At 36.3% G+C, this 19,203-nt stretch overlaps 9 protein-coding genes across 9 annotated transcripts; 5 read left to right on the top strand and 4 right to left on the bottom strand.

Annotated features, from left to right (window-relative positions):
- Positions 1-2: 2 nt before the first annotated feature.
- FDP41_010928 (uncharacterized protein) lies at positions 3-2,346 on the bottom strand (the record flags this gene model as incomplete). Its single annotated transcript, XM_044701279.1, has 2 exons — positions 3-1,258; positions 1,311-2,346. The coding sequence occupies 2 exons, from the start codon at positions 2,344-2,346 to the stop codon at positions 3-5; spliced, it is 2,292 nt and encodes a 763-aa protein (XP_044567662.1).
- A 376-nt stretch (positions 2,347-2,722) lies between these two features.
- FDP41_010927 (uncharacterized protein) lies at positions 2,723-3,541 on the top strand (the record flags this gene model as incomplete). The annotated part of the gene is made up of 2 exons (XM_044701278.1): positions 2,723-2,866; positions 3,029-3,541. 2 exons carry the CDS (start codon positions 2,723-2,725, stop codon positions 3,539-3,541), a joined length of 657 nt encoding a protein of 218 aa, XP_044567661.1.
- A 168-nt stretch (positions 3,542-3,709) lies between these two features.
- FDP41_010926 (uncharacterized protein) lies at positions 3,710-4,547 on the top strand (the record flags this gene model as incomplete). Its single annotated transcript, XM_044701277.1, has 2 exons — positions 3,710-3,807; positions 3,986-4,547. 2 exons carry the CDS (start codon positions 3,710-3,712, stop codon positions 4,545-4,547), a joined length of 660 nt encoding a protein of 219 aa, XP_044567660.1.
- A 688-nt stretch (positions 4,548-5,235) lies between these two features.
- On the top strand, positions 5,236-6,048 carry FDP41_010925 (uncharacterized protein; the record flags this gene model as incomplete). Its single annotated transcript, XM_044701276.1, has 1 exon — positions 5,236-6,048. One exon carries the CDS (start codon positions 5,236-5,238, stop codon positions 6,046-6,048), a length of 813 nt encoding a protein of 270 aa, XP_044567659.1.
- A 227-nt stretch (positions 6,049-6,275) lies between these two features.
- Positions 6,276-8,969, bottom strand: FDP41_010924 (uncharacterized protein; the record flags this gene model as incomplete). Its single annotated transcript, XM_044701275.1, has 1 exon — positions 6,276-8,969. The coding sequence occupies one exon, from the start codon at positions 8,967-8,969 to the stop codon at positions 6,276-6,278; it is 2,694 nt and encodes an 897-aa protein (XP_044567658.1).
- A 110-nt stretch (positions 8,970-9,079) lies between these two features.
- FDP41_010923 (uncharacterized protein) lies at positions 9,080-10,561 on the bottom strand (the record flags this gene model as incomplete). The annotated part of the gene is made up of 3 exons (XM_044701274.1): positions 9,080-9,829; positions 9,940-10,327; positions 10,398-10,561. 3 exons carry the CDS (start codon positions 10,559-10,561, stop codon positions 9,080-9,082), a joined length of 1,302 nt encoding a protein of 433 aa, XP_044567657.1.
- A 562-nt stretch (positions 10,562-11,123) lies between these two features.
- On the top strand, positions 11,124-13,740 carry FDP41_010922 (uncharacterized protein; the record flags this gene model as incomplete). The annotated part of the gene is made up of 2 exons (XM_044701273.1): positions 11,124-13,511; positions 13,567-13,740. 2 exons carry the CDS (start codon positions 11,124-11,126, stop codon positions 13,738-13,740), a joined length of 2,562 nt encoding a protein of 853 aa, XP_044567656.1.
- Positions 13,741-13,912: 172 nt separating this feature from the next.
- Positions 13,913-14,452, top strand: FDP41_010921 (uncharacterized protein; the record flags this gene model as incomplete). Its single annotated transcript, XM_044701272.1, has 1 exon — positions 13,913-14,452. The coding sequence occupies one exon, from the start codon at positions 13,913-13,915 to the stop codon at positions 14,450-14,452; it is 540 nt and encodes a 179-aa protein (XP_044567655.1).
- Positions 14,453-17,009: 2,557 nt separating this feature from the next.
- On the bottom strand, positions 17,010-19,172 carry FDP41_010920 (uncharacterized protein; the record flags this gene model as incomplete). The annotated part of the gene is made up of 4 exons (XM_044701271.1): positions 17,010-18,239; positions 18,294-18,509; positions 18,561-18,664; positions 18,719-19,172. The coding sequence occupies 4 exons, from the start codon at positions 19,170-19,172 to the stop codon at positions 17,010-17,012; spliced, it is 2,004 nt and encodes a 667-aa protein (XP_044567654.1).
- Positions 19,173-19,203: the final 31 nt, after the last annotated feature.

The following is a 19,203-nucleotide window of genomic DNA, read 5'->3' as shown; positions in this document are numbered from 1 at the left end:
TGTTAACAATATTTTACGTTCGTTCTATGTACATATTCTCGAACAATAAGGAATTTCTCTTTTCGTTCCAAGTTTGCTCTTTGTTCAGCCGCTAAATATTTCAGTCTGAACATGCTGGTAAACTTTGCAAGGAAATAAGAAACAATCAGAAATAAGACAACAAGGGACCCAAGAGTTATTTTGTGAGTGGCATAAAACAAAATATTTTCCCATGTCATGGCAGCGTTTTCATCCTGATAAAAAGCAAATGCCATCGATAACGAGTTCATAGCTGCCTCTACAGGCATTTGTTCTGCAGCAAGAATAGAGGCTCTAAATGGTCCACAAACATTACCGGTTGACTGGAATAAGAAGAACCCTAATGGTACCAAACAAAGGACAAAGGTCACAAACAGCATGTTCAGGTTAAATGGGCTGCTTCTTCCTCTCTCGAATGGATTGTCTGGGAATTTGCATACAAGCTTCATCACCAAGTATTTCGCAAAATAGAGAATAAAGTTAGAGATCAATCCAGCAATTGGAATCATTGGCGACATAATCATACCAACAAAAATTAAACTTTGTCTGTAAAGGAGCTCAATAACATGGTCTGGAACAGAAAACTCCAATTTACCTCGCCTATTCGCTTCGTACTCGTCTGCGCTTTTTTTGGCAGTGCATTGGCGTCCAATCTTGTACATGATGGGTATGAAAACAACTGTCTTGAAGATGTTGACTCCAAACTCGATCCATATCATCTGCCAAAATACTAACCCTGCTTCTGTCTGAACGCATTTACCACCATCATTCGACATGAATAATTGTCGTATCATTAGAGCAACTGTGGTTGACATTTTAACAATAAAAGTTCTAATAATGATATTCCATTCGCTTGTAGATCTTTCAGCATATGCCTCCAACATAACCATGTATGAAATAATGATTGGAAAGAATAGGGAAATGAATGAGGTCAGCAGTGACGTGGTGTAAGGAAATGTGGAGTTAATTTCATTATAATATTGGACGATGAAAGACACACCAACAGGGGTACCTAAAACTATGATTCCACTGACAGAGATTCCAATCAATCTTCGTAAGACAAGAACGGCAATTTCTTTCTTGGTCATGCTGGATACCACTGCTTCCTTTGCAAAGTCTGCATTTCTATACTCTTGGAGTTTAGCAGCAATATATCTCTGTAAATCCTTCACCCCTTGTTTTGTATTAACACTAAATGAAAAACTATTAAAAACAGCAGACAAATATCGAATGTTACGCTCTAGTAACATTTGACATTAACTTGTTGTCTATTAAAAGTTGCATCCACTTACCGTCCATACGCCGCACGTTTGTTACTTTTTCTCCAATACTTCTACAAATAATCACAATTGCAATGACAAAGTTCAAAATCACAACAAATATATATACAAAGGCAAAAGGCCAAATAACTGTTGCAAACAGCACCAATCGATCTTCATATCCTCCAAAGAAGAAAAAAGTCTGTCCAATCATGTTCGATTTGAACCCAATAAGGCCAAGGAATAAATCCAAATTCCAAACATCTGGCCATTCTGATGGTTTTCTCAGCAACCAAGGCAAGATCAGCAAAATAAAGGATGAAACTGACAAGAAGAAATTCATTCTAATCACCGAATAGAAAAAATCATAGAAGGTTGCAATTCCACTTCCAAATCTGTGTTCTATCACCGACAGAGATCTAGAGAAAGGGTTAAACCGAGAAACGTATTTGTGGAGTCTGTTTCCTCCCCACCATGATCGAACGGAGGCAAACCAACGAGCTAATTTGGACCTCCTTTTCAAAGCCTCTTTATGATCTCTAGCCAATGACCGGAGTCTCTCTCTCATATTCGTTAAATCATCATGCTCAAATTCTTCCTTCACCAGCTCTAAAATCTCGGGTTTTTGAGCCTCAATCCATTCCTTATTATTTCGGTTAATCACTGTTTTCTGTTTGTTGTGGATGTATATGGAGGGGGAAAATACAGAGGAATCTTGTGGTTGTAGTTGATGTGAAGACGGAGTACTTGTGGTGTTGTGGATATTACTATTGTTCATTAAACGGTTACTTGAAGAAGGGTCCTGTCTGGGAGAAGAGAAATCTTCTTGAGAAAGCTTGCTTGGTATTGGAATTGGAATTACAATATCCTGACCAATGCTTTCAGAACTTTCATGATGTTGGTGTTTCATGGATTTCAATTCAAGACTCAAATCCGATGAATTCAATACAACATTTCTGAATTGATCGTATCGGATTTGCATGGGCATCTCCACCTCTAAATCCTCATCGTCATCCTTTTGAGGAGTATTTCCAATAACCATTCCCCAATTTCTGTTGTTTGAGGCCATCTTGTCCAAATGTTCACACAGGATATTGTTGCGGCACACACAAATCAATATGATGATAAAAGTTTTTTGTGAATGAATTTTCAAAACCTTCCAATTACCGTAAATTTCACGCTCAAAAAAAGGAATTGCATCTGTTTTTCTGTCTGTTGATAATACGAGGGAAGATTAAAAAGGCACAACCAGCAACACAATTGGGTCGTGTGTGGCGTTCCACTTTGCTTGTCATTTCAATGCAAAGTGAATATATTAGTCAGTGATCGCTGTGTTATGTGCTGCCATCAAGTCGCGACAACACGGAGTTATTTTAAATTCCACAGTCGCGACAAACGTGTGGTGGTTGTTGTTCTAATTCCATGTCTAATAACACCTTAAAAAAATGTCCAAAGTTCCTACAGAAACAATCGAGCTCGGTATTCGTGAGTTGAGTACCTATGACGGATGGGTCAAAGACAGCGAAGAGAATGGTGTCACATTGTACACCAAGATCTTGTTCTCGGATCGCTCCACTCCGAGTATTAAAGTATGTAATTGAATTTGATTATTGTAAGAAGAAAATGCTCAATTCTGATGGTCGTTCGGAATTGTTTCAATTTTCATCATATCACCATCATCATCACAATTAATATGTCGCATGAATTATGACTATTAAATTTTGAATGATCAACATTTAAATTCCTCAAAGTTTACAGGAGTAGTAGATGAACCTCTTGAAGAAGTCTTTGAAGTTGCCCGAAACATTAACTACCGAATTCATATGAACGAAACCACCGTTGAAGCCAAGTGGATTGAACAACCTCAACAAACTCAAGATGGAAAGAGCTATGATGTATTCTATACTCGCCTTAAAGGTCCAAATTCACTGGTTTCCCATCGTGATTTAAATATTGCTCGTATTTGGTGGTACAATGAAGCTGAAAAGGCTTGGTGGATGGTCATGAGAAGTGTCAAATTGGATGGTCCTCAAGGAAAAGAGGTGAGCGGTGTGGTGAGAGGAGAATTCTTGATTCAAGCCTTCAAATTTGAGTCTGTGAATGATGGAAAATCAACCAAATTCACCATTGTGGCTCAAGTTGAATATGGTGGTTGGTTGCCATCAGGTGTCATTTCGTTCTTCCAAAAGAAAATTCCAATGGACATGAAAACAAAGTTAAAAGCAGGTGTCCTTGCATTGAGAAAGGATCGTAGCAAGCAATAACTTGTAGACTCGTCTACAACACTACAACATTCTTGCGATAAAAGCTGACCATCTGTATTTGTAATTTCAAGTTATTTATAACGTAGGGTTGAAAATGATAGATGTCCAATGTCAACACATTGTTGGTTGTTTCTGATTATATATTCTTGAGGAACAACAACCGAAAAAATGACAATCACTGCCGACGAAGCTCATGAATCCTCTACCGTCGGATTGAACAAGAAGCAAAAGCAATTGTTTGATCTCGTAAAACCATATCTCTTCATGTACGTGCGATAAAGAATGTCACATCATGGCGGTGAAAGAAACAAGAAATTAATACATTATTTTTTTAAATAATTTTTCATAAAATTCATAATTATTACAATACATCATCAACTACAACAACAATCGGAATCCAATATTTCAATTGAAATTATTTGAACAATGATTACCATTATTTAGATTTGAGATGATATGTGCTTTTGAAGTTGTTCTTCTTGTATTTGTATTACTTTCAGCCATCACAACATTTTTTGATTCATTACCAAAACTGGACAAACAAGATCACGATTGTTCGAGCAACAGTATTTATTACATAATTTTATCAATGGGAATTATGGGATTAGTTGAGATGATCTTACTTGCAAGCACGTTTCAATTGTCAGCTTTAGAAGAAAAACCACTCTTGAAAAACGAACTTCGAAAAACTGCAGGATCAGGCATTACGAATTTCTTCACCATTACTTGTTTTATTATTCGTTTGGCTTTGATCATTGCAAGTACGTCGATTATTGAGGCACCTGCATGCTCTAAAACTACCATTTACACGACTGACCTGCATTACTTTGTCATTTGTATGTGGCTCTTTTGGTCCTTCTCTGCTCTTCTCATGATTCCAAAGGCGTACACATTTATCAAATCAAGAAGTATCACGAGAGAATTTTACAAACACACAGAAGCAAGTAATACTTTGGAGGTTCACCTCACCGATGATGAAGAAGAATTATTGACCAACAACAAGTAAAACATGTTTCCAAATATATAAGAGAGTGTGCGTGTGTGAACCTATTGGCAGCAGGATGATCTTTATTGACTCTGAGTCATCCGTATCGAAACACCAACAACAGCAGACACACCAAAGTGGCCAATCCATTCAAAAAGGACAAATATTCCAACAACAACTGACTTTCCACAACTTCCAAATCACTCGACCTATCCATCACTCAAAATGTTCAAGTCCTTCCTTCCTGTCACGTTTCATCCAATTAAAATCACTCACAGCGATTTCCATAACCAAAATCCTCGTCCGAACTTGACTCCATGCTGGCGGTTGAGTAAAAATGAATACTTCAAGTGCAAAAAAAAAAACAAAAAGTTTCCTCCTCTCACGTCGTCGTATTCACTCCTCTTCCCGAAAGAGAACGCGTCAGAAAGGTTGATTTTTTTGTGCTTTGTATCTTACAGCGGAAGCAGGGTTTTGAATTAGGGCCGCAGCAACATCATCATCATTGGTTGCTTTGTACTTTTAGTAGTATTATTAGTAGTATTATTATTATTATTAAAATTGGAAAAATCGGTTGGAACTGTGTGAGCTCTGTGTTTTTCGTGTCTTCGGAAACTTGTATTTTCTTCTTTCACTTTCATCACACAATAAGAACATTAGAACAGCGAAAACCACAAACTAATAATACTAATTTTGCCGACAACCACCAATGCACTCCTACACTCATCATCATATGATGGCAACTCTCACACGAGAGCAGCTGGAAAAGTTTGTGGAAGAGAGACCCCATATGCAAGACAACCTCCGATGTCGCAACATACTCCGAGATTATGAAAACAATCAAGTTTCCCACACGCTTTCTTCAACCATAGAGAAGATTCTGTGGAAAAAAAGGCAATCCAATCTCTCCCAAAAGTTGGAAAACAGACCTAACTTGGAACAGTTAGAACAACGAGGGATTTTGCCATACCACATCAGTAGTGGATATACGACATCTTCCAATAATTCAAATCGTTCTTCTTCTGATCAAGACTCCTCCAATTCTCCTTCAACAACTACAACACCCTCGTCTAGCAATTCTGTGAGTGACAACGCTTCACAACACCAAGACTTTTCTTACTATATTTATGATCAAGAACAAGCCTTATCTGGTATTGGTCTTGGAAGAGAAGAGAAGGAACGAAAAAAGAGACACATAGAGAACTTCCTAGTGAGAAGACCTTCAAAGAAGGATCTTGTGGAGATGTTGAGGAAGGGAAACAACTCTAGTTCCACGCATTCCAATCTACCACATGACAACGAACCAACTTTAATCTATGATGTTTCTGGTAATTCCAGTAATGATCTCTCTCACTCTTCTCCCACCACTTTCCCATCCTTTGATCCTGTGTGTATTTTGTTAGAGCCTCATGTTTTACAAATTCATAATCAGCTTGAGAATTTACAATCTGTCACAGATACAGAGTCCGACGATTCCAATAATTCTGAAGGAGAAGATGAAGAAAAAGGTAGCTCTCAATAGCTGTATTTGGTTAGTATCATTCTGATACTCCTCAATACTTGAATCCTCACTCCTAACATGGTACTAGAACAGTGGTTCTTGTACATTTAAACGTTGTTGAACAAGCTCATTCTAACATCAAATCAGCTTATCCACGAAAACAAGTATTTTGTTGGTAATTCTGAGCCTTTGTAGTGAGCTGCACAAGAAAATATATCCTATTGCAACAATAAACTTGTTTGCTAGATTTACTCTCGAGAAGTTGTTACAAATGGAACGTTTGCACTTGTCTTTTCCCAATGAGCATATTGTTTTGTTTTTTGCAAACGAGTGAACGTGTCATAGATATTCATAAACAACTCAGGCCATAGAAGGTCCATGACTGATTTCACATTCACTTCTTCGTTTTGCTTCTTGGAGATCTCGTTTTCAACGGATTCAATTGGATTCGCATGAATCACACTTTCTCTTGTTGTTGCTATGGAGGCATGTTTTGACAACTCTGAATTTGGCTCTATCAACGAGTAGAACTTTTTCTTGCAGTCCGATGAAAAATTAATCTCATTGGGTGCACTTGGTTTCACATATTCATTGTAAATTTCTCGTAGCATATCTTTGTTGACCACTGCATGCAGATTATTGAAATCAGAAGACAAATTCTTAATCTTTTCCCATAGCAATAAATTTTCACTTGCATATTCTTTTTCTGCAAAAACTTTGAGAATGCTGTAAAAGTATCCATCTGAAAGCATGAGAGTTTCGAGATCATTTTCTTGTGATTGATTTCTACGAGTATAGGAATCCTTCTTGTTTCGAACCAATTTGGTTGCCTTATTCATAAATTCATTGTCATATTTAGCTCCTTGCAATTTCGCTCCAGCTACACAATATCCAACAGAGGCTGGATCAATACTTGTTAAATCACAATTTCTCAGACTTGAATTCACGAGTTTAGCTCCTGTAATATTACATCCAGTAAAGATGCATTCACTCAGAGATGACGTACTGAGATTGGCATTTGCAAAATTAGTATTTGTGAAATTACTTTGTGAGAGAATGCAATTCGATAAATTGGCATATGAAAAATCGAGTCCAGAAAAGTCCATCTTTTTGAGACTACATCCACTCAAATCAATACCAAACAAACTTTTTGATTTTCTCAAAAAATCTGCATTCACAATGGCTCGATTCAATTTTGCATTTGCTAAAATATATCCTGTAGAGTTGGATGAAGTGGTTGTGAGATTACATGCTTTCAAGTTAGCATTGGATAAATTACAATTTTCAAGAATGCATCCATCCAAAATACTACCTGTCAGAGAAGCATTGGTGAGAGTGGCATTTCTGAAATTGACATTGGTCAAATTACATCCACTCAAATTGACATTGGTCAAATTGCACTTTTCAAAATTACATCCACTCAAATTTGTTCCACTGAAACAAGCTCCCACAAGATTCATACCACCAAAGTTAGAATATGTAATGACAGCATTGGTAATTTGAGAGTCACGTAAAGAGACACCTCTCAAATCCACATTGGTTAATGAAAGTTGAACATTTTCTTTCATGGAATAACTCAACAAGTGATCCATTTCATATTGTTTGATCTTGTTATAGGTCTTGTTGATATTTGAAAGTCCAAATTTAGAAACTGACTCTTTGAGCAATTCACAGCTTTCAATTTGTTGTTTTAAATTAACAAGTCCAAATTGTTCAGCCACATCCACAAGAAGTTTACCTGTGGATGTGTCCACTCGAATATTTCCATATCGAAGCCAATGCAACACAAGAGAAAAATGATCAGGATCACAATCAATGTAATGATGACATGGTGTGGATTCTTCATCCATACTAGAATCATTATTGGATGAAAGAACATTTTCGAACATGCTTGCAAGCAAGGACTCGGGTTCAAATTCTCGATTAATGAGTGTTGACAGTGATGTCTGTATAATTTCACCTCCTACATCCAATGTCACGATTTGAGAGTTTTCTTCCATGAATCGTCTTTTGGCAAGATCAGAAATCTTATTTTGAAGATTCATCTTTTGGCTTGTTAATTCTTTCAGATCGGTCTCTAATTTGGTGATTCTTTCTTGAGTTGAATGAATCTTGATTGTAAAGTCATTGTGTAATTCTTCCATTCTCTGTTGTTGAATTTCTTCAAAATTGGTTTCAATTTCACTTTTACAATCGTTCTGTACATGTTTTTCAAAATTTCCTCTTTTCACATATTCATGACATTCGGAGCAACGTCCAATCATTGCTTGATAGTGTTCCAATAAATTCAAATCCAAATTTAAAGTCCATGGAATCATCACAATGTCATGATGATTGGAAAGAGGACCTTGTGAATTTCTCGTAATGGTACTTGGCATGACATGAATAAAGAAAGGTTTTTGTATGTCCTTACTCTTAGGATCATCATCACGAACATGACAATTATCGTGAGAAGAGTGAACAAAATTGGTAGTGTGTGATGATGATGTTGAACATGTAGAGTTGAAAGTGGGAATAGTATTGCTGATGATGGTTGTAGTAGTAGTGGGAGTTGTAGTGGTGGGAGTTGTAGTAGTGGGAGTTGTAGTGGTGGGAGTTGTAGTGGTGGTTGAAGGACATTGGTTTGATGATAAATGATGTTGTTCTGAATGATCATTCAATGATATGGAAGATTTGTTTTTGGTGGATGTTGTTGTTGTGGTTAATGATGATGATGGCTTATTCTCATCATCTTGTAATAAAGACTGATTTGGAGTAGTGATGGAAGTGATGGAAGTGATGGCAGTGGTGGTGGTTTCTGACGATGACGATGATGGAGAGGACGAAGGTGTTTCTTCTCGGACCGATTGAATGGTTGCCACGTGTTGAGATTTAATTGCTGACCTTCGAATTCGATATTTTGGCACGACAGTTCCGTTGTTGCCTGGAGTGGTTGAGGACATTTTTTCAAAACAAAAACATTTGAACTTTGGGGATGAATTTTGTGGAATTTTTTTTGGCAGTTTGACAACTGACAGTAAACAAAGACTTTTTTTGTCCAAAAAAAAATTAATTAAGCCAACACACATTTGCTCTCTTCCTTAACTTGCTTTCTTTTCAGGAGCTCCTCTTTCGAATAATTTGGAGATTGAACATTATGGTGTAGAACTAAATACTTTTCCCATGGAACTGTTAAAAAAGATTTGTAAATGGATTCATCAGCGTTCTGTTCCTTAATTCTAAATTCTTGAGGACCAAACATCATGATCTGTCGATCTTGCTTCCAAGAAAATAAACATGCTCCTGCTCCAATGTGGAATGGATTTAATTCAATCACCATGACTCCTCTTGTTGGTGAAACAAAAAAATCAATGACAAAACTTGAATGTGTAGTTGAGGTTAATACAGTGTGTTGAAAGAATTCATTGATTTGCTGCTGAATTTCTAATTTTCGATCACATAATTCTTGAAATTTAACATCACTAAAATATTGTGAAATTGCATTCAAATGATTCTCATGAACAAAACATCTAAATTCATACTGAGGATTCTCAATAACTTCATCAATCCACTCTCGAATGATAATTTTGCTGTCATACAATTCCTCACCAAATTCAGTATTCTTTTGTAAATCTTCATAAATTCGTTGTGAACGACCAAGCAGCTCAAGAGCCTCCTTTCCATTTCGAACTCTCATGCTCTTATTCATTGCTTTAAGGAAAGCAACGTAAACATTGTTGGGAGTTTTTTCATTCAATTGATTCATTTCGATTTGGACGAGTTGTTGATAGATGGAATTGTCATGCTCTCTCCAAGGAACATCCTATTTTCATATTCATTTCCGAAATATTTAGTACCAAAGTGATATCATTGAAATTAAATGAAAGTTCACCATATTTCCAACAGAGTGGGCTAATTGATGCATTAACATACTTTTGGACTTCGAGTATTCAACTTTACAAATGCTCCATTTCTAAACACATCTTGATGTTGTTTCATACATTGATCGATTCTCTCCTCAATTCTCTTCAATAATTCCATCTCTGAATCTGTTAATCGATGATCAGAATTTGTGACTTGAGGATGCTCTCTCGTTGTCCTGTTCCACTCACTTCTGCTACTACAAATACTTTGGTTTAATTTAATGAGAGAGATTAAAGCCTTTGCTTCCTCAAATTTCAATTCAGTGCTCATGGTACGAAATGTATACTTGTCTAATTGATTATACCATGTGTCCAATGCAAAACAGTTTTGATAATGCCTTCTTCGATACCATTCCAATCGATGATCTTCAATTCCGAGTTTCCGAATTTGATCATCACTTATTGTGAATTCAATAATTGTTGAAAAGATTGATCAAGCAATCGGAAACTCACATCAACTGGACTCACCTGAGAAGAAATGGGCTCGAAAAGGAAGATGATGAATCTGATGAAGTATTTAGTCCTTCGTGTTGTTGTTGTTGTTGTCGTGATAATGTATTGTTGTTGTCGTTCTTGTTCAAAGAGCTCCCTTCGACGGCACTCTGAGAGGAGGAAATTGTGTTTGGTTGCATTTTTTGAAAACAAAAAAAACGAAAACAAGTTCATGTGAACTTCTAAAGATGTCAAGTGCTGACACGTTTCACAACATCTTGATATCTTAGCCAAGTTGCAAAACACAAACAAGCCTTACAAATTTTTACCGCTTAAATAAGTTACAATCATTGTTTATGACTGGGGTAAATTGCTGCTTGTTTGACAAATGTCAAAACTTCAATCAATAAAAAACAAAGTCTTGTCCATATGTATGATACTGGTGTGTGGTTTGTAATTGCAAGCCGTTCCACGAGAATATTGGAGGATTTTGTGAGGACCTTGAGAGAACATTTGAGCTCAAAAGGCTTGGAGTACATATACACGTTTCATATTCTTTGGTCCCTTTGATTGCTTTTAAATTGTTAGACATTCCGACAGGATGAAAAACATTCCGTGACAATTTGTGTAAGGTATTTGTTGAGATTGGATTAAATATAATACTTCATGGTGCGTCGGTGCATCTTTTAAAACGAAGTGAAAAATTCCAAGTTCTTCAGAAAGAAAAAACGAAACACACATCTCTGTGTTCAACACATCATCATGTCGATACTACTGCCCTCACAAAATCCTCCTCATCGATCGGAATTGGAGACTGGTGTGTTTGTGGAACAGGAGATTTTCAAACTAGGAAAGAAAATTCAATGTTTCAATTTGAAAAATCAACACAATGATGATGAAACAATAACCGTGTTGGACGAGCCCATGCTTCAACAACAATTGAATGAATTGCAAGCCAAAGAAGATCTTCCTCTCTCTCCGAATGTTTATAACATGCTCTACAATTTGAATATCATAGAAATTGAAGAATATACCATTAACGATATAATTCTATTAAATCATGATGAAAAGACTCTTCGTATGGATCAATTGTTTGATTGGATGGAACGAAAAATCCATCAAGATCAAGAGAAAATGATGAACTATTTAATTCAACCAAAGAAAGTTTTGGAACAAGGAGAGAAGGATGCATTTGAACGTGTGCGCCTTGGTGCCATTTGTTTGAGGAAAGTCATGGAGTACATTGATCCTATTTTGTTTTCTTGGATTTCCGGATTTAAAGATTTTGAAGAATTTCGATCCTTCTTTGGCGATTTTGTGAGTTTGTGTTTTTTACCTGAAACAGAGGATGCATCATATACATCCACATTACAACTAGTTTTGGATCTCTATTGGAAAGAACAATATTACACTTGTTTCTCTGTGGGAATTACTTTTTTAGAAAGAGTATTGGGTGATTTGCTTTTACTCACAAAAAAGAAAACAAGTAATGACTCGAACACTAGCTCGGACGATGTAACCAATCTCGTCGAAAACTTTCGAGAGCTTAAAATCAATGAATTACTCATGGTAGAAGAAATCGAGTTAATTCTTGGAAAAGAATTTGTATTTATTTTCAGATGCTTTTCTGGGCCATTACAAGGTTTAAATCTTAGAAATGTTGTTTGGCATGGATTTTTAGATTCAACACACTTTTCCAGATCATTTTCATCATTTCTCATTGTATTGATTATTACACTTGCAAAAAGAGAGTCCGTGAAAAACATTCTTCAAACTTCGAACAAAATGAGAAGATCATTTAACATGATGATGGACATTCCACCAGGTTCAGGAAATCCATGTAGAAGCAAGATTTCAAATTATTTGCTAAATGATGAAAATGCCCAACAGCAAGTTGAACGTCTCATTGATTCGAGCTACTTTATTCCATTCAGAAGTAAGAAGGATTGGAAGCTTTCTTTGTCTTACTATCGACAGGGAAATTTCTATCTGAGTTTTGTGTTACTTTTTCCTCACTTGGAACATGCTTTGCGACGACTCTTTGCCTTTTCAAACCAAAACTTTGTGAGACTTTTTTCTGCTGAAACAGATCAAGTTTATACAACATTTGATGAAATTTTACATCCAAGTTTGGACTATGAAACAAGTACAGATCTCACTGATGGAGAAGCTGTTTCATCAGTTTGGACTTTTGAATCAAGAAATAGAGTGATTGAAGAAATGGGAGAGGAATTAATGTTGTCTCTTTTTGACATTCTCTTCTTTAAGGATGGTCCAAGAATTAGAGACAAGTTATCACATGGAGTTGTTGATCCAGTGACAGTTAATAAGAAGGTCAATAATTTGTGTGAACAAGTCATTACTATTGCATTATGCATGGTTTATAGATATTCCATATTACCACCTTCCCAAGTTAACCCTATCAACAATAACAGTGGCAACACTCATCATGTCAACTGCAGTACTCGATTATTCGATTATCTTCATGAAGCATCTTCTCAATTTACCTTTCAAATCTACCACCCACAAATGAGCCTGCTCAATGAATTTGAAACAACTGTGAAGAAGTTCAAAACATTTTCAGAGAACACTCTCTCAAAGGCTTGGGAATATAGATTTTCAAATAACTTGACGAAACATCTCTTCGTAAAATATCCTCTTGAACGAGGAGAGAAACGATTTGTGGTAAGGGAGTCTTCAGATCTAGAGGAATTAATTGAAGTTTACAATAACAGGATGGAAAGAATGGGTCATGAATCTGTTGTGTACAATTCTCTATTCCTTAAGAATTCACATATTTCTAATATTTTAAAGCTGAAAGCAGATGAATCAGTTCAGAATGTTTGTATAGACAGATTTATTGACGAGTTTAAACAACTTTCCAAGACAAAGTTTAAACCTCGCCTACCTCTTACCTTTTGTGGAAAATGTGGAAACACGCAATCCATTGAGTTCACAAAAATTTATAGATTGACTGACATTTTAAAACATTCTGGACTCTATCTTGACGAAGTACATAATTCATTCATCGATCTTGAAAACGTAGTTTTGAGTAGAACTGCTTTTTCAAGACATCGTAAGCGCTTTGTAAAAGTTGTGGAAAATATGTATGATTTTTATTTAAACTTTATGGCCGTTTTAATGGCTGTGGTAAGTTTAATTCATGTTTGTCATGTTTTCATAATCGATGCCATTCATATTTTAGGAATTTCTTTATCTTAGCCCAGTTAACAAGGAAGAGTTGGACGAGAGAGGAATAGTACTTCGATTGAGCAGAGCTGCTCCATCTTCGATTAAGGCCACCACTTATGAGAAAATCGAAAAACTTAATTCAGAATGGAAATCTTACGTTGATAAGTCACGAAGACAATATTATTAGCAGTTAATAATGGAATTCTCTTCCTGGCATTTCTTGACATTTGACATCTCCAGTTGATGTCATCACAGCAAAGACAAACCATCTTCATCAAGTACAGGGTATGAGGCTCACCCCTTGTCGTTATGATGACAAGTGCACCAATCCAGTTTTCAAGTTTCTTCATACAAAAAGGATGAAATGTCGCCAAGAGCAATGTACAGTTACTGAATGTACTTTTGATCATCAATCCTCAACCAACAACTCATCGCAAAATAGATCGATCAACCTAGAGTCAGATACCTTGGCACTACAAAAACTGCCATCTGCAAAACCAACGATGACTTTTCGCAGCGAAAAACCATGCAGGTACGGCGATGATTGCCGAAATATTGTCTGTCGTTTTAAACATAAGAACAGAAAGAAGTGTAATTTTCTCGTAAATTGTGTCAACTTGGCTTGTACATTGGATTATAGTTCCTTGACAAATCCCAGTATCTACAGTAGAGTTCAACAACGTTATCTTGAAAGCAGAAAGCAACAAGAAATGATCGATGATTCATCCGATGACGAAAGTGACAACCAAAGCACAACAAGCACGGAGTCTGCAATGAAACATCACTTTCATTTGGATGACTTCAGTGATACTGACAGTGTTACGTCTGTTGATTCTGTGAAATCTGAACGAAAGGTTGCCCCTCAAGTATTGAAAAACACAAGTTTTCAACCGGCTTAGTTTGGAAGAGATGGAGGAGAAAGTCAAAATCACAGAAAAAGAGGGTGAATTAGTGTTTCTGAAGTTACAGAACCAAACAGACAAGCCAGAAGTATTGTTCAAAGCTTATGAGAGTTCAAAAGAGCAAAGTCATTATTGCCGTTTTATGCATACAGGCAAGAGATCTTAGATGTTGTGGAATCTAATGACGTAGTTTTAATTCAGGGGTATTGGTTCAGGTAAAAGCACACAATTGTGTCAATATTTACTTGAATCTTGCATGTTTGGAAAGAAAATTGCATGTACTCAACCGAGAAAGGTCGCTACCATCAGCTTGGCCAAAAGAGTGAGTGAAGAGATGAACTGTGAGGAAACATACTTCAAAGAATGGCCCGAAAATACCAAAAGAAGAAGCTTGGAAACACAAATTGGTGTTTTTAACAGACAGATCCCTTTTGAATGAATTTTGTCGAGACAGAACTCTAAAAAGGTACAGCTGTATTATTATTGATGAGGCACACGAAAGAACTGTTTTTACAGACATCTTACTTGCAGAACTCAAACAGCTTTCTCGAAAAGAAGGGAAGATGGAAATCCATTGAAAATAATTATATCATCAGCGACCATCAATGAAGATCTCTTCTCAAAGTACTTTGACAACTGCCCAGTCATCAAAGTTCCCGGCCAAATGTATACAGTGACGGTTTATTGGGAAAAGTCAACCGACGATTATCTTAGACAGGCCATTAACAAAGTGCATTATGTACTAAACAGAAGAAAAAAAGCCAATAACAATACATTCAGAGGAGACATCTTGGTATTCCTAACAAATCCTGAAGAAATCGAAAAAGCATGTTCAATGCTTAAATGTCAACTGAAGAAGGATAGTGACTGCGACATGTACGAAGTTCTTCCATTGCACGGTAAATTAGCTCCTGAGTATAGACTATGACTTTATTGAAAAGCCAAGTTCTGATTCTCTGGAAGCTCAGTTTAACAAGTTAGAGTCTCTTGGCTTTGTAGAATCTATTTATGGCTGTGATCAAATTACAGTGACGAACAATGGTAAAATAGCAGCTCAGCTCTGAATGGATCCAACAACTTCGAGAATGATTATTGAAGGCATGAACCGTAATATTACCAATGAAATCCTCACAGTTGCTGCAATGATGAGTGTTTCTGGTATGATTTTCGCAAAGGGTAGCGACGCTAAGACAAAGGACACAGTTAAGTGCCCCTTGCAAAAGAAGAAGGAGATTTATATTCCCTATTCCTATTGTTTGAGGAGTTTTGTTCTCAGAAAAGTTTCAAGAAAGAATGGTGCAAAGACAAGAGTTTAAACTATGTTGCTTTCTGTTTGGCTGACGCTACAAAACGAGAACTAACATGTAATGTGAGGGTTTTGAGGGAGCAGTTGGTAGAATGCGTGTCTGTTTTGATACGAGAGAGAGAATTTATATTCCAAAGGATGTGTATGAATATTTCAAACAGGAAATTACACGTACGATTATGATAATCAGAGAAAATTTTGACTGTAAAGTAGAATACAAGATTGTCGAAAATAAGCAGAGCTCAACATCTAAAGCATGAATTTGGAAATTCTGGGTTTTTCCAATTTGTGAATGTGAAAGACTTCAAACAATTTGAAAAAGCAAAATCTTGTCTTCTTTCAGTGATACAAGGATTAATGTTCCTCAATCCTTCTCTCGTTTGCTCAATACAAAGCCATGGAATCCAAATTTTCACAACTGAAGAATGATTTGAAGGTGATTGTTTCTGTAGATTCCAGAACAAAGCAAATTAAATTTTATGGAGACAAAAGAGAAATGGCAGAGGAGGAAATAAGAATGCTCATCAAACAAGACTCTACTCGGTATATCACTGTGAAATCTTTGAAATTTATATCAAGGACATCAAAAGAAAAATCATTGCCATCCGAACCACAGACAATGAATTTGAGATGATCAAAAAAGAAATTCAGGATTTGGATACCCAAAATGTGTCAGAGAGTGAAAAAGAATGTTGGATATGTACAGCAGAAATTGACGATCCTCAGCTCCTGGAATGTGGCCATCCCTTATGTGTCTTGTTTTTCAATTCAAATTAATGGGTATGACATGGATTCAAATCCTTTGCAATGTGCAGAATGTTCTAAAAAGGTTTCAATGTTAGAGCTGTTCCAAGACAATATCAAAGAGTTCAAAGCAAAGTTTGATTGTGCCTTAAATAAGTATTTAATCTCATTCAACCTCATGGACGCACTGCCAAACGTGCCAATGTTTGTGTCAAATGTTGAGCGCTACTGTGTTTGAATGTTTGAACTGTGAAACAAAGTACTGCACAAAAACCTGTCCCAAATGCAAGGTTAGCATCGAGAAGAATGAAGGGTGCAACCATATGACATGTCGAAGTTGTAAAAACCATTTTTGTTGGAAGTGCGGATTTAGCGCAAACAACCAATCAGATATTCACAGTCATCTTAACACAAAAGGGTGCACAAACAAGTTTTTTTAACATTTTAACCTTTGTTTGAAAATTGAGGTTCAAAAGTAATGTCAGTGTTGCTGTTGTTTAGTCCTTAAAAGCTGATCATGCTGTAAAAAAGGAAGAGAAGGTAAACAAACATAAATGCAAGTGCAATAAATAATAAATTGGAAATATTTGCCAATGCTCTCAAATTCACATGCTTCCCAAATTTGTTGAAAATCCATTCGGACCATCGAATGGTTGGAACAACTAGCCAAGAAATTTCATTTGTTTCTATGGGTCTATAGAGAATATTGTATTTGAATGCTGCATCCATCTTTTGACATTTAAATCTTCCATTGATGAAATGATCTAGATCAATAGGCGATAATTTTCTCATACCGTGAGTGAACGAAAACGAGTCTGCTTCATGAAAAATTGATGTTGTTTGTAAAATATTTTCTGGTATTGTGTCGGGACTCTCAAGTGGGGAAAGGCCTGTTAAACTGCGAGGAGAGTAAACGGATGGAGTTCTGAGTGGGTCGTTGACTTGGTCATCCAAATCAAAGATGGCCGAAAGTTTTGAAGCTATTTTTGTGATTAACGTTAGTCTGACGTTTGTATCTGCACCGTTTTTTCCTCTATTGGTAAGTAAGCTCATAATTCTTGGAGAGCTGCTCAATTGATGAGATTTAGTCACTTGCATTTCTGTTATCTTTTGATTCACCAGATCGATAGTATCCAAAGAAAAAAGGTGGGCAATCCTAGAAAGTTCTGTTTCACAAATGTTCATATGAGATAATAGAATTCCTTCTTGTACATTAATTGTGGAAATGATATTGTCAATTTGTTTCAGCAATTCCAATAGTTTTGGTTCTTTGAAGACATCAAGAAGCGCAGAGATACTTTCTAGATCTAACAAGGATGCGCTAGAAAAATCAGAAGGAAATCTGAAGTTCAAGAAATAGTAAAATAATGATGAATAAAAGCACCAATTCGAGGTAACGTAAAGAGGCCATGGATTTTGATTGCTGTTATTCAATAATCTCCATGGCATCATTAGACTTTTCCATAAACTAATAGTGTACTTGAGAGGAAATGGTTTGTCATATGGGAAATCTGTAAAAAGTGCCTTTAAAAATCGATATGCAGCATATTGAATATGTGAATAAGGAGCAGTTTTTGCTGCAAAATTTTCATCCTTGTAGTTTACTGCTGCATGTGGCTCATCGAACAGTTTGTAAATGTCTGATGACGAAGAAAGCACCTTTAGACAATGTTTCACAGTAACAGACGCAAAGTAAGAAAATCTAGCAGGGTCTGTCAACATTTCCGATGAAAACTATTGCGAAGCAACGATGGCTTTCTTTGTGGAAAAATAATCATTAATACTTACTGAGTAAGGTTGGCCATATTCTTGAATAATCTGATTGAACAAATAATCTGAAAGAATAGACAAAAACATATTGGAAATTAGGGCGTCTCTGGAGGTGTGCCCATCGAGAGGAAAAAAGAAGTTCAAATATTTGCTTAACAAATAAACAGTAACAGGTTCTCTTTTGACCTGTCTCGATGCCTCAGGTCTTACTGGAGCTAATTTTGAAAAAAAACTCTATTCACAACGTTATTCACTCAAGCTTGTACACCTATAGAAACAACTTACATTATCAGACTCAAACGAGGGCTGCTTGCTTTGAGTTTTTAGGGTAATCCTAGTGTTGGTGGTTAAAAAGTAGAAGAAGCAAAACAAATAGTACTCAAAAGTATCTAGTAACAAGTATGAACGAAAATATAATTTCCGAATAAACTTCGAAAACTTACTCAGGACAAAGAAGGAACCATTATCTCGAGTAGAAGCTGAATTAATCTTTCTCAAAAAGTATCGATAGGAGAGTGTGTGTTGATACACACCGAGAATATTATAGTCATCGCTAGTAGCTTTTGATTTTCTTTTCAACTGTTGAATAAATGATTGCATCCCGAAGGAAAGCCTGTTCATTGGAAATTGATACATATTTTGATTATTTCCGAGAAGAACTTTAAAAAGAGGTCCATGTGGATCCAATAATTTAACCACGGCATCATAAATCATCTCATCAGTTTCGGCATCCACAAGCCAACCTCCCGTATTATTTGCAAATCCGAATATTTTAATCAAGAGTTGATGCAACCAAGCATAACATTCATGATCCGAAGCTCCCCCATTCAACAGACTTATTACGCCGTTGATGGACGAAAGGGTGTTTGGATTCTGCAGACAATCTTTGAAGCCCATTTTTTCTTCTTGGCACACAAGTGTAGCTTCA

Source organism: Naegleria fowleri, assembly GCF_008403515.1.
Source record: "Naegleria fowleri strain ATCC 30894 chromosome Unknown tig7, whole genome shotgun sequence".
Taxonomy (NCBI): domain Eukaryota; phylum Heterolobosea; class Eutetramitea; order Acrasida; family Naegleriidae; genus Naegleria; species Naegleria fowleri.
The sequence above is the reverse complement of the archived record's forward strand: the minus strand, read 5'-3'. Positions and strand labels throughout refer to the sequence as shown.